The 18,260-nt window shown below is 43.0% G+C and overlaps 1 protein-coding gene across 4 annotated transcripts in view; it reads right to left on the bottom strand.

Annotated features, from left to right (window-relative positions):
* The window catches only part of CYFIP2 (cytoplasmic FMR1 interacting protein 2), a 40,831-nt gene extending 24,661 nt beyond the window's left edge, over window positions 1–16,170 (bottom strand). Inside the window, exons 1-9 of one of the 4 annotated variants that reach the window (XM_018564134.1) lie at window positions 15,995–16,170; window positions 10,712–10,801; window positions 10,442–10,519; window positions 9,085–9,186; window positions 8,190–8,371; window positions 6,771–6,867; window positions 5,524–5,652; window positions 3,809–3,913; window positions 1,340–1,431 (exon numbers count right to left, since the gene is read on the bottom strand). In XM_018564134.1, the coding sequence (XP_018419636.1) occupies window positions 1,340–1,431; window positions 3,809–3,913; window positions 5,524–5,652; window positions 6,771–6,867; window positions 8,190–8,371; window positions 9,085–9,186; window positions 10,442–10,519; window positions 10,712–10,801; window positions 15,995–16,111 (992 nt within the window). In that variant the 5' untranslated portion in view covers window positions 16,112–16,170. The remainder of the gene's footprint in view (window positions 1–1,339; window positions 1,432–3,808; window positions 3,914–5,523; window positions 5,653–6,770; window positions 6,868–8,189; window positions 8,372–9,084; window positions 9,187–10,441; window positions 10,520–10,711; window positions 10,802–15,994) is intronic. The other 3 variants (XM_018564137.1, XM_018564135.1, XM_018564136.1) reach the window with 3 other exon arrangements.
* Window positions 16,171–18,260: the final 2,090 nt, after the last annotated feature.

Here is an 18,260-nt window from a genome sequence, read left to right as displayed (position 1 = left end):
ATGGACTAATGTCTTTATTCAACCTCAAATACTATGTAACTAAACAGACTGAAGAGAGAAGCTGATTGGTTTCCATGGGCAACTGCTCCAGATTTTGTCCACTCCAGTTTTGATAAATTTCCCCCTAAGTGTTAGCACTAAGAACTGGCACCCCAATCAACTTAAAACATGACCTGAAAGTCTGAATCGGACTGGCAGTTGGAAAATAGTTCCATGTCTTAATGATGACAATATAATATATCAAGTGATCTGTTCAAAGAAATTGTCCCCATAACAAAATAAAGCTCAAACACAATGTCCACATAGCTGTCTGAGAAGCCTTCTATGGAAACTACCATTCTATAGGTTGCCATAAAGCTGAACACGTTCAGCTTTACTGCCCTGAAACTAGAACGTGCTCCAGGGTGACCAAAGAACAGCAGTTTCCATTGCACGCATGCTACAAATAAACCTGTACTGAGAGAAATACATATCCTGCCATTGCTGGCCTTCTTCAGAAAATGCTAACTGTCCGCCCACCTTTCACTTCTAGTGGCTTCAGTCATTTCTTAATTACTGACCTGGAACAAGCATGCAGATCGAAAAAGCCAAATAAATGTCAGATCCACTTGCATGTGTTTACCGCATCAGTAGTTTAAAAAGTACTGCAACCATTGGATCAGAACGACTGCCAGGCAACTAACATATTCAGAAGGAGAGGGCATCAGTGGCAGCATCCATACTCGCTAAGCACAGGTATCATTTAACTTACCAATAGGTGAAGGCTCCGGTTATCCAATTAAGGGTCAGTCCAGCCAAAACTGATATTTGTAATGTTTGGCACGGGCTGGAGAGCTGAAGCACCTAACAGTTTTTTATATCTCTCGGGGACTCTGTTGGTGAGATCTCTATGCTGAGTTCCCAGGTTCTGCTGTGGTTATTATGAGGGGGTTCCCACTGTCCTTGGTTTTTAAGGGAAGAACAAATGTGGAAGGGAACTTACCAAAACTCCCAGGTGACCAGGAACAGAGTTTAGAACAACAGCAAAGAAATCTAACCGTTGTGGTATCCAAAACGTATAAAAAGCCACAGGGTGAATCAGCTCACAAGACACCGCTTACCACAAAAATATAATTCTCGGGTGGAGTGCCCCTTTAATAATCAGCTCTACTGTCTTACAGCAGCATTAAGCAGCTTGTGGCAGCAACGTCCTAATAAAAGCATTGTACAACCGCAAGCTGCTTATTGCTGTGTTTATTGGTTTCCTCCCCAGTAAGCAGAAATTATGAATCATCAAGTTCCACCGTGACCACCACTCATCTTACCACTAGAGCCAAGAGACATTACGGCATGCACTCACTTTGACTTGTTCTCCTCATAGTGAGCACTGGTCTTAATGTATCTGGCCAGCTCTATCTGCATGTCTCCAAAGAGAGGCACCACCTGCAATTGCTGTAAGAGAGAACACAGACGGACTGCACATTTAGACACACAGAAATAGTGCACAGGGATCTCTGTACATGGACGCACTGGGGCACCTTCTGCAAAACACACAGGCCACCATGTATAAGAGTATTAAGTCTTGTGATCCAGACTCCTAGTACCGAGGGAGCATTACAAGATTATTGGCCAGGACTTCATTCATGTTAGTGAACATGGTGCTCTACAGCAGCCAAGGACCCCGTGCTAAAATGAACGTGTAGATGCCTCACTCACACTGACCAGGGTCGGAGCGGTCGCAATTGCATGTATGATGATTATACAGCAATGCAGAATAGCTCCAACTATGTAGGACTACAAGTCCCAGCAATGCATTATAGTGGGGGGGGGTATTCTGCATAGCTGACTTTTATTATAATGTATTGCTCTGGGACTTGTAGTCCCGCATAGCTGGTGCTATTCTGCATTGCTGTATGATGATTATACAGCAATGCAGAATAGCTCCAACTACAGTATGTAGGACTACAAGTCCCAGCAATGTATTCTATTTTTAAGTAGGGATACCCCAGTGTTAATACTGGGCATTTTCACGAGTACCCATACTCGTGAAAATGCCCTGATACTAAACGCAGATACCGGTGTTCTGTCGAGAACGCCGACGTAGTCAAATTTGCCGACCTCAGCATCTGCGCTTGCACACAGACCAATATTATCAAGGAAACAGGGATTTATTTACAAAGTATTTCGTTTAAATCATTAATTGTGACTGTTAATAACATTCCATCCGTCATTCACTGACATGGACGGTATATTATTAACGGTCACAATTAACCATTACAAACGAATAGTTTGTAAATAAATGCCGGTTTCTTCGTTCACCCCGTCTGCACGTAAGCGCAGATACTGGCTCGGCATTCTCGACAGAACACCTGCACTAAAATTTTAAATCTCACACATCAATTTCCCCACTCAAAGTACTGTCCCTTTAAATGGCAGTTGCAGGGAGTTGTGCTCTGACATTCACCATGCAGCCAAATGTTATTAATATACATTTTTTGGTTTTGTGTTTAGATATGCTTTAAACATACAGGATGCAGAGGTTTTATAGATACCTGGTCTGCAAGGCATATATCTCATCTCCACTTGGCTCATGTGTTTGTGACAGTGGCATGATCTCCTCCACCCATCACAACTCATTAAAAAGGAGATGGATCCTCAAGAAAGGGTCCGGACATCAGCACTGTACATTATTGTAGCTTTTTCAAAAGTATGACAGTAAAGTATTTTGCACTGATATCAACAGCATTGGAACTGCACTATAGTCTAGACATGACTGAAATTTCATACATGAGGGCCATTGTGCCTTATTAATTAAAAGTGCTGTTAATTTCTAACATACCCGAGGAAAATGGCCAATTTAGGAATCATCTCCACTTTCCCCTTTTTCAACATTTGATAGCATAATAAACAGATGTATAAGAAGTGATAGTATTAAATAGTTATGTTGCACATTGCAACCAGCTGTCTAGTTTGTATTCTTCACTCCATGTATGAGAGTTAGCATGTGACTGACTGCTATGAACAATGAGGACACTTTCATTTCTTACATTCTTGAAATGACAGGTTGCCTTTAAGTAGAAATTACAAAGTGAGGGCTACTAATTATATCTATATAATTATCTAACCTGAACTGAATTATCAGAGCTACAGTCTTATTGTATGACATGGATCACACTTCCAATTATCATATGAAGTAGCCCTAGTGAAGTGATATGGGTAAGAAACATCAATTCCGCAGAGATGTCAAACGGCTAGGGGCTTGGAAATTATGAATGTGAGCTGCACATTAGCCTGCAGATTGCTGGCTATTAACATGAATCTGTAACAAGCTTGGGCAATTCAAACTTAGATTATGATTACAAAAAACACATACATAAGCTAAGGTTACCTGCAGTATAAACCATATGGCAGAATGATCCATAGATCCAAAAATACAGGCAGCAGAAGTTATACACGCTTTTTCTGTAATGCTTAAAGTGGGCCCCTCCGCACCACCCCCTGGGTCCCTCACTGGTCAGTGTGGCTGCCCCTTACTGTGGTGACCAATAGAAGACTTGGGATGCAAAATGGTAATTGACAATCTCAGCATTACAGGAAAGTCAAGATTTGAATATAAATTCAGCTGCCTATATCTCTGGATCTACTGACCATTCTCGCTTTATTTTAAGGTAACCTCTGCTTTTTCATCATATGCTCAGTCTTAGTTGGCTAGGTATACAATGGAATTATTTTAGGTCTGAATTTGATTGGATCACATAAAATAATCGCAAATTGAAAGAGGTCACAAATAAGATCACATACAAGATGTTACTGAACCCGCAGACATCACCTTAAAGAATTTGTCGATTTTGCTCAGGTTTATCCGCTTTTTAGCATCAAGTTTATAAATATTGCTGACATTTCCATCCATCAGGTACAGCCCAAAGCCCATCACCTGCAAATAAAAAAGAGAAGTGTTTCATCCATGATGCATGTGTGCATGATCTTTTTCCAAGTGTAGCTGCTAAATGTCTTGTTAACCACACACATATTGGCCTGTTTAAAAGACCTGCATAAGGGACAGGAACCCAAAGCAAACAATCAGAAAGCATTTTCCACGGCTCTGAGATTTCTAAACCAATGAAAGGTGAGATCTTATTGTATACCATGGGTAAAAGTTTTCACATCAGAACTTCCTTTTGTATGCCTTATAAAAAGCTAATGTCAACTGACTTATTTTCTGGTTGGTGAAAGATTAAAATTCTGATCTCTGTCTTATTCTTACATCGGTATTTAACATTTGTATGACATATATTGATGTAAACTTGAATGCTTATTTATTGACCAATACACAGTGTATTTAAAGTCAAGAGAGAATACAAAAAATACATGTCTGAAAGACCTGAAAGTGTATCTGTATGCCTTAAATGATAACTCAACCTTTGTTAAATAAAATGATCCATACATAAGTGCTACAAACCATTTTGTAACAATGTTACTTAAAACTTATCTTCACGTCCTTGTAACCATTGCAACTAGAGGTGTTGCGTGTATGTACTGTATACAGAACTGGCCTAGAAATATCCTTTCCTGGTCATGTGATTGGCTCACTGCTTATTCAGGCACTTATTTTTTTACACAATTGGGACTCACAACATGACTGTAGCAGGCAGAGGCTCCCACTTAGCACGCAGGAATACATACTTCTTCACTCCCATTCTACTCCATTTAGCACCGAAAATTGAAGAAATTATCCGGTACTTCTGGGTATAATGAAGCATGTGACTCACTTCATGTGCTAGTGCTGGGCCAATCAGCAACTTCACACGCGAAGCCCATAAGTATGTGTGGGCTACAACTCCAGCAAATTGTAACTTGCAAAGGGACCTACAACTCCTGGGGGCTGAAGGCAAAGGAGGATGGAGCAAGTATGTACATTCATGGAGGTCTGCATTAAAAGTAGCGGTGGCTACTTTACAACACACATAGGGACCATGGGGAACAAAAGTAGCCACCCTCCAGAAGGAAGGACAGTGTCAGCACCAATTCAGAGATGGTTTGAGGATCTACAGCCGAGTGATACACAAATAAGATACATTTTTGTTATTGGTTAAGGTACTTGAATGTATTTTTAAGATCTAACTCTGGAGTTTATTGTCAATTTAAGGTAGCAGCCTTAGGGCTAGTTCACACCAGCCCCAGTGCGTTCCTGCCTGATTCAGTGTTGGAACGCACTGGATCACATCCCAGCCAGCTCACTTCTGGGGCGGGAGGCGGCGTGGCGATGCATTGAAGTCAATGGCATCGCAGCCATGGCCCCCGGCCGCAGTGCGATTACCCGCATCACTGCGTGGCACATCAATGCCTGTGTTCCGGTCCGGTGCGGTCAGAAAAAATGCTGCATGCACAACTTTTTTCTGACCGCATTGGACTGGAACGCCTCCTCCCACCCTACAATGCAGTGAGCCGGCTGGGATGCGATCCAGTGAGTTCCAACACCAAATCGGGCCGGAACGCACTGCGGCTGGTGTGAACCAGCCCTTAGCATGATTCTTAGCACGTTACCTTTAGCAGCATGTGCTTCTCACTTGGGGTCAGATACATTTTATTCTCATAGTAATCCACACAGATGTTGACAATGTCGGCCAGCAGCTCCTCATAGCCAGGAATCACCTCCAGCTGCTGGTGCAGGCACTGCAAGGACACAAGTAAAACATGAAAAATTAGTGCAATGTTCTACTAACTGCTTCCTTCTTATCAAGATAGACATCTGCTGCAAAGAAAGATGGTCAGACTAATTAGCATTAGTCTGAAACAGGAACTGTCTGCTCTGCCTTGAAGAAAAAATCAGGTTCAAAACTGAAAGGGACAATATTTGTAGAAAAGAAAGACAGAACTTGAATGGTTATTACAGAGTAATACAGACAGTTCTTAGATAAACTGATAACAATAGGATTTTCTATATAGTTACTGTTATGATTATAGAGGATACAAAATACTATGTAATTTAGTTATAGGGTCTATTTATAAAATGTTTTCAAACAAGATTCACACAACTTTCACCCAGTGTTAACCCATTCTTCCAATTTAATCTAAAAAGAAAATGTGTGCATCCTGGGAGAAAGTTGTATGAATCTTGTATAAAAGTATGTATAACTAGACGCCTATGTGTTCATTTTGGGCTTTTGCAGACCTACATGTATAGCATGATTTCAGATGCATTAAGGTATATCTAAATTCCTTTTTATTCTTTTTTAAATTTAGTTTTGGATAAAGACTAGGAAAGGGAGGGGCAGCACAGTGAGCCAATCATGGCTCTATTGCATTGCACAATGCTGTCAGGAACATACGTACAGGAGATTGTCGGTGTGCTGTGTCTTCTTCACTGTCCAATCGCAGACTGGGGTGGGTACTGGACTAGGTAATTTTGCTTAACATCAGTGTAGCCTGCAGGGAGGTCCAGAACATGACTATGCACTCAAGTAGGGGTGACTGTATCATATGACTGTCTGAATCAACTTACAAATCCTTAGCAGGTAAGACAATTCACACATATTTATTTAAACTGTCTACTTTATCTTTAATTAGCATTGATGAGTAAAATGTTTTAAGTAATTTTTAGCATTTTTTTTCAATAAGAGCCTCCAAATACTTCAGAACCACCAAGAGTTTGGGGGAACTGTCCTGTTTTCAGCAGGTATTAATGTTATAAATGTCCTGAAACTTCCAGCTTCAAATGCATTTGCATTTCTTAGTATCACTTTAAAATATGTTCTGTTTTTTTCTGTGAGGATTGCAAAAGGTGCTCTTACCTGAGTGATCCTGTTGTGATTGGCCAGAAACATGGAGAGATTCTGTGACTCTTGTATAGACTGAGGGTCGGCCATCTTTCGCAGAAACTGGGCAGCACTGCAATACAATATACATAAACAACCCATATCTAATGTCCTATCAACATGTATGTCAAATGTCTTACAATGGATTAATGACAGGGGTCTGCCCAAATGTTTTATTTCATTTTGGATGGCATGTGAAAAGTTTAGAAGCTCTGTCAGGTACCACCTGGACAGGAAGTGAAGAGAAATGTCCCAAGAAGGGCACAGACATCAGCCAGGAAAATACTGTATGGTTGTTTTTTTTTTAGCGGAGTGGAGCAAGCTTAGAAGATTTCCTCTCACTTCCTGGTGACTAGTCCTGACAATAACACAATCCATAACAAGAAAAAAATGTCAGGTTTTTGTTGCTGTCTGGGTTTCCATGTAGAGATTTTCCATCTCTTCCTGTTCCAATGACTGCTGGCACCTTGGACAGGAAGTCAGAGAAAATTTCCACAATGGGGCAAAGACAACTATACATACCTGACAAACCAGTAAAAGTTGACTGTGTGTATGAAAGGCATCAGCAGGTGTCTTTAGTACCTCTGCTATCTTGAACTTCCTGTGCACAAGATCTATTATTGGCACCCACATTGCATTGTGGGATGTGTGCGGCAATGTCTAAACACCAAATGTATAAGGCAGGATCAGATCTCGCTAAAGGTCTTCACTGCTGTACATGAATATGTCCATGTCCATGGCAGAAAGACCTCCCCACAACTCTAGCCTTGGTTCCCAGTTGAAGTGTCCCCCTACATATTGATATATATCAATGGCGAATCCACTGTCTCTGTATACACAAATATAAAATATGTGAAGCCAAGATCTGCCTGTAATGCTGACCACACATACAGGACAGTTTTCTACCACTGTCAACCAGCTTAACATTGCAAAAATAACCAAATGTATGAAAGTAACCTAGCACCAACCCCTTACAACAATCTAAAATGATCTTAAGTTTTGGTTGCCTTTTGCTTGTTTTCATGATTGAAAGCTGATTTAAAGTGGAAGAAACTGCTTTAATCCATGACCAGAGGTCATTGAGATTTAAATGCCCAGACCGTGATACAGTGGGATCTGAGAACTAGGAGTGCACACACATTGACATTCCTAGTTTTTTGCTGCAATGTTAATTAACTTCACCACAGCACAGGCATTATCAGTGAAGCCTGAAAAAGTTGTAATGCAGTGTCTATAGTAAAGGGATTTGTTGATTATATTTATTACTGAGCTGATCAAAATGGCTTCTTACTCTCTATAAAGGCAACTGATCCATCTTGAGTCTGGGCCCAAATGACAAAGAACAAAACAACTTATAAAATGACTCTGACAACAGGTGTTATCAGGGTTCCTCACCGTTTATAAGCAGAGTGGTCGTTCTTCACACTGCACTTCATGTTTTTTAGCTCATCCAGTACAGCGAACATGTTGATGAACTTCCCCAGGGTGAGCAGGTAGGCTTCTGAGACGAAATCCTTCCTGCGCTCAGCATGACAGAGGCGCTTCACCTCATTGCAGAACCTTTCTATGGCTTTACGCTAAAAGGAATTATGGGTGAGCGCTAGTACATTGTTCTCAGAAGCTTTATAAAATATAGCTAGATGCAGAATAACCATTAAAGCCCGAATGAAGTCTCACACCTTTTTTATCTCCATATAGTCATGTACCTCTGCATGTGATGACCGATGACTGATTTTGGCTTGAAAAACCTTTAAAATACCTTTCTCCCTCAGTACAAATACTGTTTCTTTCCCTACTTCTGACATATATATTTTTATGGCTTCAGTTGGGCTTTAAAGCAAAAAAAGGTAGCTTGATTGTGCATAAAGATAATTAAACTGAAAGAAATGTTGCAAATATATAACTTTATCAGTCAACTGTTTAGAAAAGTCAGTCAAGGTTTATTTTGCTTCTCCGTTGTCACCTTGTTAAGTAAGCTTCTGGTGAAGACTACAAGTGACTGCTTTAAAATACATTATACAGGCATGCTCCAATGTTGTCACCATCAGGAAACCCACCCTGAGAAATGCCATGCAGCAAATGCTAGAGTGCATTTAGACAGGAAAGGGCGGCAAGAGATCAGCAGCACTGAGATGTAATGAAAGACGAAAAAAGGTGAAAACTAGAACTTGTTATTAAAAAACATATAATGGCACTTGGTCAATATTACACAGTTCTTTAGCAAGCTAAATCTCATCCAGTTAGGGTTTACATCTACTTTATATAAACCACTGGGGAGAAGAACATTTACCTGGAAGTACATAAACTTCATCAATTTTGTGACCTCCGGTTCCAGAACCTCCACCGTTTTCTCATAGATCTCTACACGGTTTGGCTGTTCATTGCACTTCACCTAGAATGACACAATGTACAGTTATTTATAAATAAATCTATTCTAACAGGGTCAATGCCAAAGTGAGAATGAAGCTTCCATTAAAATGTTGTTATAATTGACATCTGATGGTGATTGAATGTGCAAGCGTGATCTGAACACCTGCATATGTGGTGACCAGCGCAGTAATGGTTGACCATTCATGTCAAGGCTTTCCTCCCTTTCAGCTGGTGGTAGCAAGTCAGCAGAGGCAAAAAAGCAAAATCCCAGCTAGAAATTATTTTGATATATACTGTATATACTGTAGCAGTCCAGAATACTCACCTCCACTGCTGTCCCCCACAGAAGATCCTCTCCACCACTAGATGTCACCAGACTTCCTGTTTGAAAGATGGCCAGCGTCATTCAATCTACTTTCTCTGAGCGCAGGCTGTCATAGACCTGCCCCCCTGGGAGTGTGTCATCAAGGTAGCCTGAGCTTACAGTACTACTAAACTAACTGGTGCCCACACATTATTACATGAGCACTATTTACTGCAGGAGAACCTGCGATGTAACTGGATCAGCCAGAAGACTGCTGGATTACAGGCATCTATTAACTTTTTAGACAGGTTTCAGGGGGCTTCAGGGAGGTGGTCTCTTCAGCAAGTTGGAGACAGACTTCAGGCAGTGCCAGATACATATGGATGACCCTGGGCCATGTGATTATTTTGCTAAAAACTACTGCTAGAATGCTCTATTGGAGGGAGCATGTGGTCTGCTTTATATGTAGGACCGATTTTCAGCCAAACAAGAGAAAGGGTTTATTGTTTAATGAACTATAGCGAGCCTTCAGACTCCTCTAACTTCACAGCTGTATAATTTGAACGTTTTGAGGTTCAGTGCTGCCCCTCTAGTCCTGCTGCCCTAGGCTCAGCCCACATGTGCCATTATGATAAATACAGTCTTGGCAAAATAACTATAACTTTGATTAGATAGTGAGAAGTCTGCAGTGTGTGTTTTTAGGAATTACTCTCCTACATCACAATCAGGGGTTCTCAAATCACCAGATTACTGACAAGATGGTCTGGGGTTGGCTGGTGCACTAGAGCAATGTCTGGATGAAAAACTGAGCAGGTGGAGAGGGCTCCCTGTATGTATATAAGGTTCATTTAAAATCCTGACTTCAGCATACTTTACACGGGTTCCACAATATGCAAGATAAAGCTTTATAGTCACATCAAATCACTGAACTCATCAGCCTGTGACAAGGCACATGAAAAACAGATTATTTTACCTGCGGAATGGCTCGAGAGCAGCTCCTCCATGTGTACAGCATGACCGCATACTCTTGTCCTTCCTCCAGCATCTCATTCTGCAGCATAAACATTTTATGTCAGTGTTTTTATTAGTATATACTGTATGTAACACGTGCAATATACAGTTAGTTTATAGGCCATGGTGGGACTTTTAGCTTATTGTTGTTTATGTTTCATTTAAAGGCTGCCATTGGTGGCCTCTTTCAAAGAATACATTCATGATTGGACTGGATTTAGGAGCTACTCACCATGCTGGAATGGACAGTAGCCTGTTCAATGTACCTGGCTATACCAGTTACAAACGCATTCCGATCCTCAAAATTGGTATCAAAGTTAGCCTGTAGGAATAAGGAACAACACAACTTAAAATGCATCCTTTAGAAACAATTGACCTGTTAATCTACAGTTAGCAGAACACATTTTTCTCCAAAAAAATCACAGAAATGTCATTACCGTTGATCTAAATCCAGTTTTGGATAGAGTAGATTTAGTTTTTTATTTTGTCTGGGTCCCCGTCTGGGATATTCACTCTCTCTGTTTGCCCTGGTTAATATTGAGTTGTCACTGGAACAGGGGGTTAGGGGAAATCTTCCAATGGGGACAGGTGTTCCAGTGACAACTTCCTAAGAAATTATTTCCCTTTACTTTGGGCAGATTTCCCCTCACTTCTTAATGTGTCTAACTTCTCAAAGGGCCCAATTCAAATTGGTCCAAACGTAGAGTTGTCTTGCCACACTCCTTACCGGAGACCACAATTCAAAACACAGGGACAAACGTAGAGTTGTCTTGCCACACTCCTTACCAGAGACCCCAATTCAAGCCAAACACGGGAACAAATGTAAAGTTGCCTTGCTGCCTTCCTTACCGGAGACCCCAATTCAAGCCAAACACAGGAACAAACGTAGAGTTGCTATGCTGCAGTCCTTACCGGAGATCCCAATTCAAAGCACAGGAACAAACGTAGAGTTGCTTTGCTGCCTTCCTTACTGGAGACCCCAATTCAAGGCCAAACACAGGAACAAACGTAGAGTTGCTTTGCTGCAGTCCTTACCGGAGATCCCAATTCAAAGCACAGGAACAAACGTAGAGTTGCCTTGCCGCACTCCTTACTGGAGACCCCAATTCAAGACACAGGAACAAACGTAGAGTTGCTTTGCCGCACTCCTTACCGGAGAACTGGGGTCTCCGGTAAAGAGTGCGGCAAGGCAACTCTCCGTTTGTACCTTCTCAAAAGGGACACAGTCAGCAAAAAAAACCAAAGAAACAAAAAAAAAAAAAAAAAGTTTATGAGATTTGCAAATCATTGTACTCTGTTTCTATGTAGATTTTACACAGTGTGCCAACTTTTTGGGAATTGGGGTTGTATTTAGAGTCTGCATGACAGCCAGCTAAGCAGCATTTTTAGAGGGGTGTTGAGCAATGGCAGCATTTATGTCTCTTTCATGACAGATTTCCTTCAAAATTGTATTTGTCCTTTCCTTGCACATAATGCATTTAAAGTGCTAATGCATGTGCTCATCATTTCCTGGTCTGATTATTGTACGGTCACCTCAGTGGCCAACTGATGAACAAAATTGCATCACTCCATCCACTCCCTTGCTTATCAAATGCTGCTTCTGCTAACAGTAATCTGCAATGCTTTTTCTAGTCTGACTCCCCTCCCTACAGTTCCTCACCGGTCTCCAGATAATAACTCTAAACCCAGCCTCTACTTTACATCCAGCCTTCTCCTCCATAGATCTTCTTGGAAGCACCAGGAGCCCTACAATCCAGGGTACTGTAATATGCAAATATTAACTTTAATATTAACCAATATAGTGAGTTAGGTGAGGAGGAAGGTGGGCTAGTGCTTGACTTTGAGGCCGATAAAGCTTGGATTCACACCTGTCTGATTAATGCACAGTTGTGATGTCCTTGGGGATGCATTAGGTTAGAGCCGTGGTTCTCAACAGGTGGGTCGTGACCAAAAAGTGGCTCGCCGTGTGCCTTCCACTGCGCTAGGTGAGAGGCTCCTCAGTATCCCCCTAGCACAGCACTGTCAGTTCTCACACCGAGCAGCCATTTCAAATATGCTGCCTGGTTCCAAGTGTCAGCTTGAGGTGGGGTGGACTGGGGGTATGGCCGTGATGAAGGTTCATCCATACGTACATCGCCTGAAGCTCCTTCGCGTGACCTGTAGAGGTGCCTGGACCGGAGTGATGTCACATTCTGGTTCACAACACCTCTACAGGGCACGCAAGGGAGCTGTGCAAGCAATGCACTTATGGATGGAGCTCCATCACAGTACAGCAACCCACACTGGTCTCAATGCTGAGGATCCACTCCAGTTCTCGCAAGGTAGAGAGACTGGGTGGATCTTTAAAAAAATTAAAAGAAATTGACAATTTTTTTTGGAGTGTGTGAGTGAGATTGTGTCTGTGGTTGTGTGTGTGTGTTGTGTGTTTTTGATTGCCCATTCACACTAGTACAGTGCGTTAATATAAGAGTCCTGTGAGAATAATGCACTGTACCATGCAATCGCACCTACTGCGCGTTTTGGTGTAGGAGGTGCGTCGCATTGACATTTATATGAATGGCGCCCCAAACGCACCCCACCCCACTACACCCCACCCAACCACAGTTCGACCGCCTGTACCTGAACACGCACTACTGCGACTTGGGTCATGACCTAAGGACCAATTTTAAATGTGGGTCCTGAGGTTACCCCGGTTGAGAGCCACTGCGTTAGAGTAGGGATGTCCCGATACCGATGCTAGCATCGGAATCGTGCCCAATACAGGGCATTTTGACAAGTACTTGTACTTGTCAAAATGCCCGGATGCCTGGCGCCGAAGCTCACGCTAGTTTTTTGTTTTTTTTAACCTTCCGTGGTGGCTGGGGATGGGGTCCTCTGGGCAGGACGGAGGAGCGTCGCTTCACTGCTGTGGGCGGAGCTCCAGGTGGGGTCTAATGTAGTTGGCTGGCGACTGCCCAGAGGACTCCACCTGTAGCTCCGCCCACAGCAGTGACGCGACGCTCCTCTGCTCAGCCTCTCAGCGCCGCCGCCGGGTCTAATGTAGTTGGCTGGCGACTGCCCAGAGGACTCCACATGTAGCTCCGCCCACAGCAGTGACGCAACGCACCTCCGCTCAGCCTCTCAGCGCAGCCGACGTCGTCCTCAAATGAGGAGAAAAAATAATTCGGCACCCCATGAGGCTCCATTGAACAGGCACCAGTAAGGGCCTGTGCTGCTGTGAGGGCCTGTGAGATGGCAAGTGGTGTCGTTTTTCCACTTTGCCAGTATTGTATTTATAATCTGATTGCAAGTGTACATTTACTTCTTCATATAGAGTATTAGGTTAAATCATGATCTATAGTATACTACATACATAACATGTAGTTGTACTATGGATCATGATTTAACCTAATCATGTTAGCAGGGGAATAGGGGATAATTGAAAAACTCTATTGCTGTAGTGTACTCTATATGTAGTACATGTACAGTACTAGCAGAGTATAATTGTAAATGTATTGTCTGCACTGTATTAGCAGTGTGTACTCTATATGTACTCTATATGTAGTGCATATAGAGTACACACTGCTAATACAGTGCAGACAATACATTTACAATTATACTCTGCTAGCATGAATGGATTAAATGATCTGTATGTAGCCCTGTACTAGGGATCATTTAATCCATTCAAGTTAGCAGAGGATAATTGTAAATCTATTGTTGCAGGCACTCTATATGTACATGTACTATATACTACATATAGAATGCACTGCAACAATAGATTTACAATTCTCCCCTGCTAACATGAATAGGTTAAATCATGATCCATAGTACATAATATGTAGTTGTACTATGGATCATTTAAAGTCACCTGTCCCTTTAAGAAAAAGTATCGGTAATTGGTATCGGCAAGTACATGAGGGGAAGTACTTGTACTTGTACTTGGGCCTGAAAAAGTGGCATCGGGACATCCCTACGTTGGAGCATTGGGATGCTATTGAAAATGAATGGAAACTAAAGGAATTAAGGCACAAAATGCATATATTAATGCATCGCACCGCACTGTGGAGGTGTGAATGGGCCCCTAAAGGGTTTCTGAAAAACTCAAATAAAAAAATACAGTTACCTCAGGATGTATGCAATAACATTTTTAATATAAGTTCAGGTACTTTTGGTTACTGATTGGTTTACATTAAATAGAGCTTTCACGCTTGTTTCTTATCCCTTATCCTCTGGATTTTAAGCTACCTGAGCAGAACTCTCCATATTGCATCCTGCTGCTGCTGCTTCATAGATTTAGTACAAACTTGTCATTTGAATTTTAGTTATGTATTTGCACTCTCCCTGCTACTCAACCTCAATTGTTTCACTTACATTGTACAGCACCACAGGGTTGGGGGAGAAGGTTGCTGTGCAAGAGGTCATCACATTCTCAGTAAGCGAGCTGTTTCTCTGTGTAATGTCAAAATGTCTCGCAGCACTCCTTACCGGATATCCCAGAACAATGGGTGCTTGTAATGACTGCAGATGACGCCGCTTCCAAATCAAACTTAACATAGATGTCACCAGCACACCAGGATACAGCTTGAATATCAGTACAAGTCCATTTTATTGATAGATGTCACTCAGACAAGCACTTCCGGGCCGCGCAGGGTCCCCTTCATCAGGCTCAGTCATTTCTGAGCCTGATGAAGGGAACCTTGTGTGGCTCCAAAAGCGTTTGTCTGAGCGATATCCAGGGGCGGCCCGAGACTGGGTGTCACCCAGAGCGGATACCTAGTGATACCCCGACGTGACGGCATCGTGCATGCGTGTGGTGTCACCACACGTGTGTGCGATGACGTCATCGTGCGTGCATGGTCACCTAATTGACGCCTGCCGGTGGCCATCTTAGTGATGGACGCCGACAGAGAGGGGAGGGGACGTTCACCCGGCGGGATGAGGTATGCCGCCGGGTCCCCTCCGCTCCCCTGATACTGTCGGGCTCTCGGCCCATGACCGAGTGCCCGCCTTTTTATCGATGGTGACACCAAAATGACTGTCAGTCATTTTGGTGTCACCCCTCTAAATGGTGTCACCCAGGTGCGGGCCACACCCCTCGCACCCCCCCTTGTGACGCCACTGGCAACATCTATCAATAAAATGGATTTGCGCTGATATTCAAGCTGTATCCTGGTGTGCTGGTGACATCTATGTTAACTGTTTCTCTGTGTTCCACAACCCTCATCTGCTTTTACACGTCTGAATTCTACCTAAATTCTGACTGCCTAAGCACCTTCCCCACTCTTCCTTTCAAAACATCAGTCTGAGAGATCATCTGTATATGAAACATGTAGATAAACTTCCTTGCACCTGCTCTCTGCCTCCTTTCTTATTTCAGCAACCAACTATCACTGAGAGTTTAGCACTTCAGCTGCTGTGCAGGAAGAAAAGGAAAAGTAATATAAAGAATAAATATAAAGGTCCGTAACAAGAAAAATCCTGAATATGGAAGGAAAGTGTGAAGCACTACAGCTCTTGCATTAGGACAACATGATACCTGGTACATTATGGAGGACGGAGGAGGTTCGATACATGGCTGCTGGTCAGGGAGTGGTAACTCCTCCAATAGGTCCACGTTAGATAACGCATCTTCCAGCGTCACGTGGGTGGTCATGCTGAGTAAGTCCGGTAGCACCAGTCTCCAGGGATTTTATGACAAACTTATCTAAATAAGAAAGAAAAAGGCAATTAAATATTTATTACATGCCTTATGGAGGATCTTGTATCTTACGTCTACCAAACCATTCAGGTACTTATACTAGTTGCATTACCAAAAACACATTGAATTATATATTAATAAATAGTATAGTGCATTCATTTGTTTCTTTTATCTCTGCCAGAGGCTCATCTTTAAAGCTCCAAGCACATATAAACGACACAGATTAATGTATTCAGGAACACATTAGCTATTCACAAAAGGGTGAAGAGTTTGGAGAAGGCAGGAGAAGTGAACAATCTAGGACAACATAGCTGAACTGGAAAGTTAGCTGAATAGGAGAATATTTCCAAATTAGCTATGTTGGCCTAGATTGTTCACTTCCCCTGCCTTCTCCAAACTCTTCACCCTTTTGTGAATAGCCCTGTAAATGTACACCACCTGTCCAAAAAAGAAAGTCACACACTCTATTATTTAATTGGACCCCCTTTAGCTTCGGTTACAGCATGCTTTCGCTGTGGCATCATTTCGATAAGCTTCTGCAATGTCATCATTTATTTCTGTCCAGCCTTACATTCATTTTTCACCAAGATCTTGTAGAGTCAGACCAGGGTGTGATGCATAGGCACCCACAATTTTTCTTTCTAGAGATCTATTTTTCAAATGATGAGCTCTATGAGATCTACTAATGAAAAAAACACCCGCATTCAGGGGCGGGAGGGGGCGTGACGGTGCATTGAAGTCAATAGCACCGCAACCACGCCCCCCCGCCTGCAGTGTGATCGCCCGCACCCGAAACGCAGGCACATTAGTGCCTGTGTTCCGGTCCAGTGCGATCTGCAAAAATGCTGCAAGCACTGCAGGCAGGGTGTGTGGCTGCTGTACCATTGACTTCAATGCACCACCACGCCCCCTCCTGCCCCTGAACGCAGGGAGCCGGCTGGCTTGTGTTCCAGTGCGTTCTAGAGGCCAAATACTCTGGAAAGCAGACTTTGTGGTGTGAACCAGCCCCTCTCTCTTGGCTTTCTCTTCTCTCTTTCCTCGCGCTCTCTCTCCTCACTCTCTCCCGTTTCTATCTGCTGTCTCTTCTCTCTGCTGTCTCTCTTCTCTCTCTCTGCTGTCTCTTCCCTCATTTTCTCTGCTGTTTCTCTTCTCTCTCTGCTGTCTCTTCTCTCACTTGCTGTCTCTCTTCTCTCTCTCTGCTGTCTTTTCTATCACTTTCTCTGCTGTCTCTCTACTGACTGTCCTTTCTTATCTCCACTGCAGCAGCTTCCCAGGTCTCCTCACGTGCGCTGCCGTCCTGTCCTCCCGCGGTGCACGTGTGGTCGACGTTGCATGTGGGGAGAGGTGTCCCGCCCCTTCCCGTCTGCGGCGTCTGAGCACCACATCTCGACGCGCCGATCTCAATCTACCAGTGTTCGCTTTGCGATCGACTGGTAGATCACGATCGACCTAATGGGCACCCCTAGTGTAATGTCTTCTCCAGCACATCCCAAAGATTCTAAATCGGGTTCAGGTCTGGACTCTGTGGTGGCCAATCCATGTGTGAAAACGATATATCATGCTCCCTGAACCCACTCTTTCACACTCTTTCAAACTTTGAACCCGATGAATCCTGACATTGTCATCATGGAATATGCCCGTGCCATCAGGGAAGAAAAAAATCCATTGATGGAAAAGCCTGGTAATTCAGTATTTTCAGGTAGACAGCTGACCTAATTTTTGGGGACATAACGTTGTTGAACCTAGACCTATCCAAAGCTAGGATCTTACCTATTTGATTAGCTAAACTTTTGTTTTGGACAGGCATTGTATTTGTACATACACACAGTGCTAAGTACCTGCATTTTACAACTCCCTGTACAGCAGATCTCAGACTGGATGAGGGAGAAGCAGCACAGGGAGCCAACTAGCTTATATGCATACATCATGCTGATTAGAGGAGAGAGTGGATTGAAAGAGAGATTAACTCATCAGCGTGGTGCTTCTCCATTCACAGGTTGGAGGAAGGACAAGACCTATAAGTTTTACTCATCAGAGAAAAAACAGGTCTCCTGCCCCGTCAGGCAGGGCTGTGCTGTGTGTGGAGTTGTATAAATCTGAGGAA

Source organism: Nanorana parkeri, unplaced genomic scaffold (assembly GCF_000935625.1).
Source record: "Nanorana parkeri isolate BGI_ZX_2015 unplaced genomic scaffold, ASM93562v1 scaffold729, whole genome shotgun sequence".
NCBI lineage: Eukaryota > Metazoa > Chordata > Amphibia > Anura > Dicroglossidae > Nanorana > Nanorana parkeri.
The sequence above is the reverse complement of the archived record's forward strand: the minus strand, read 5'-3'. Positions and strand labels throughout refer to the sequence as shown.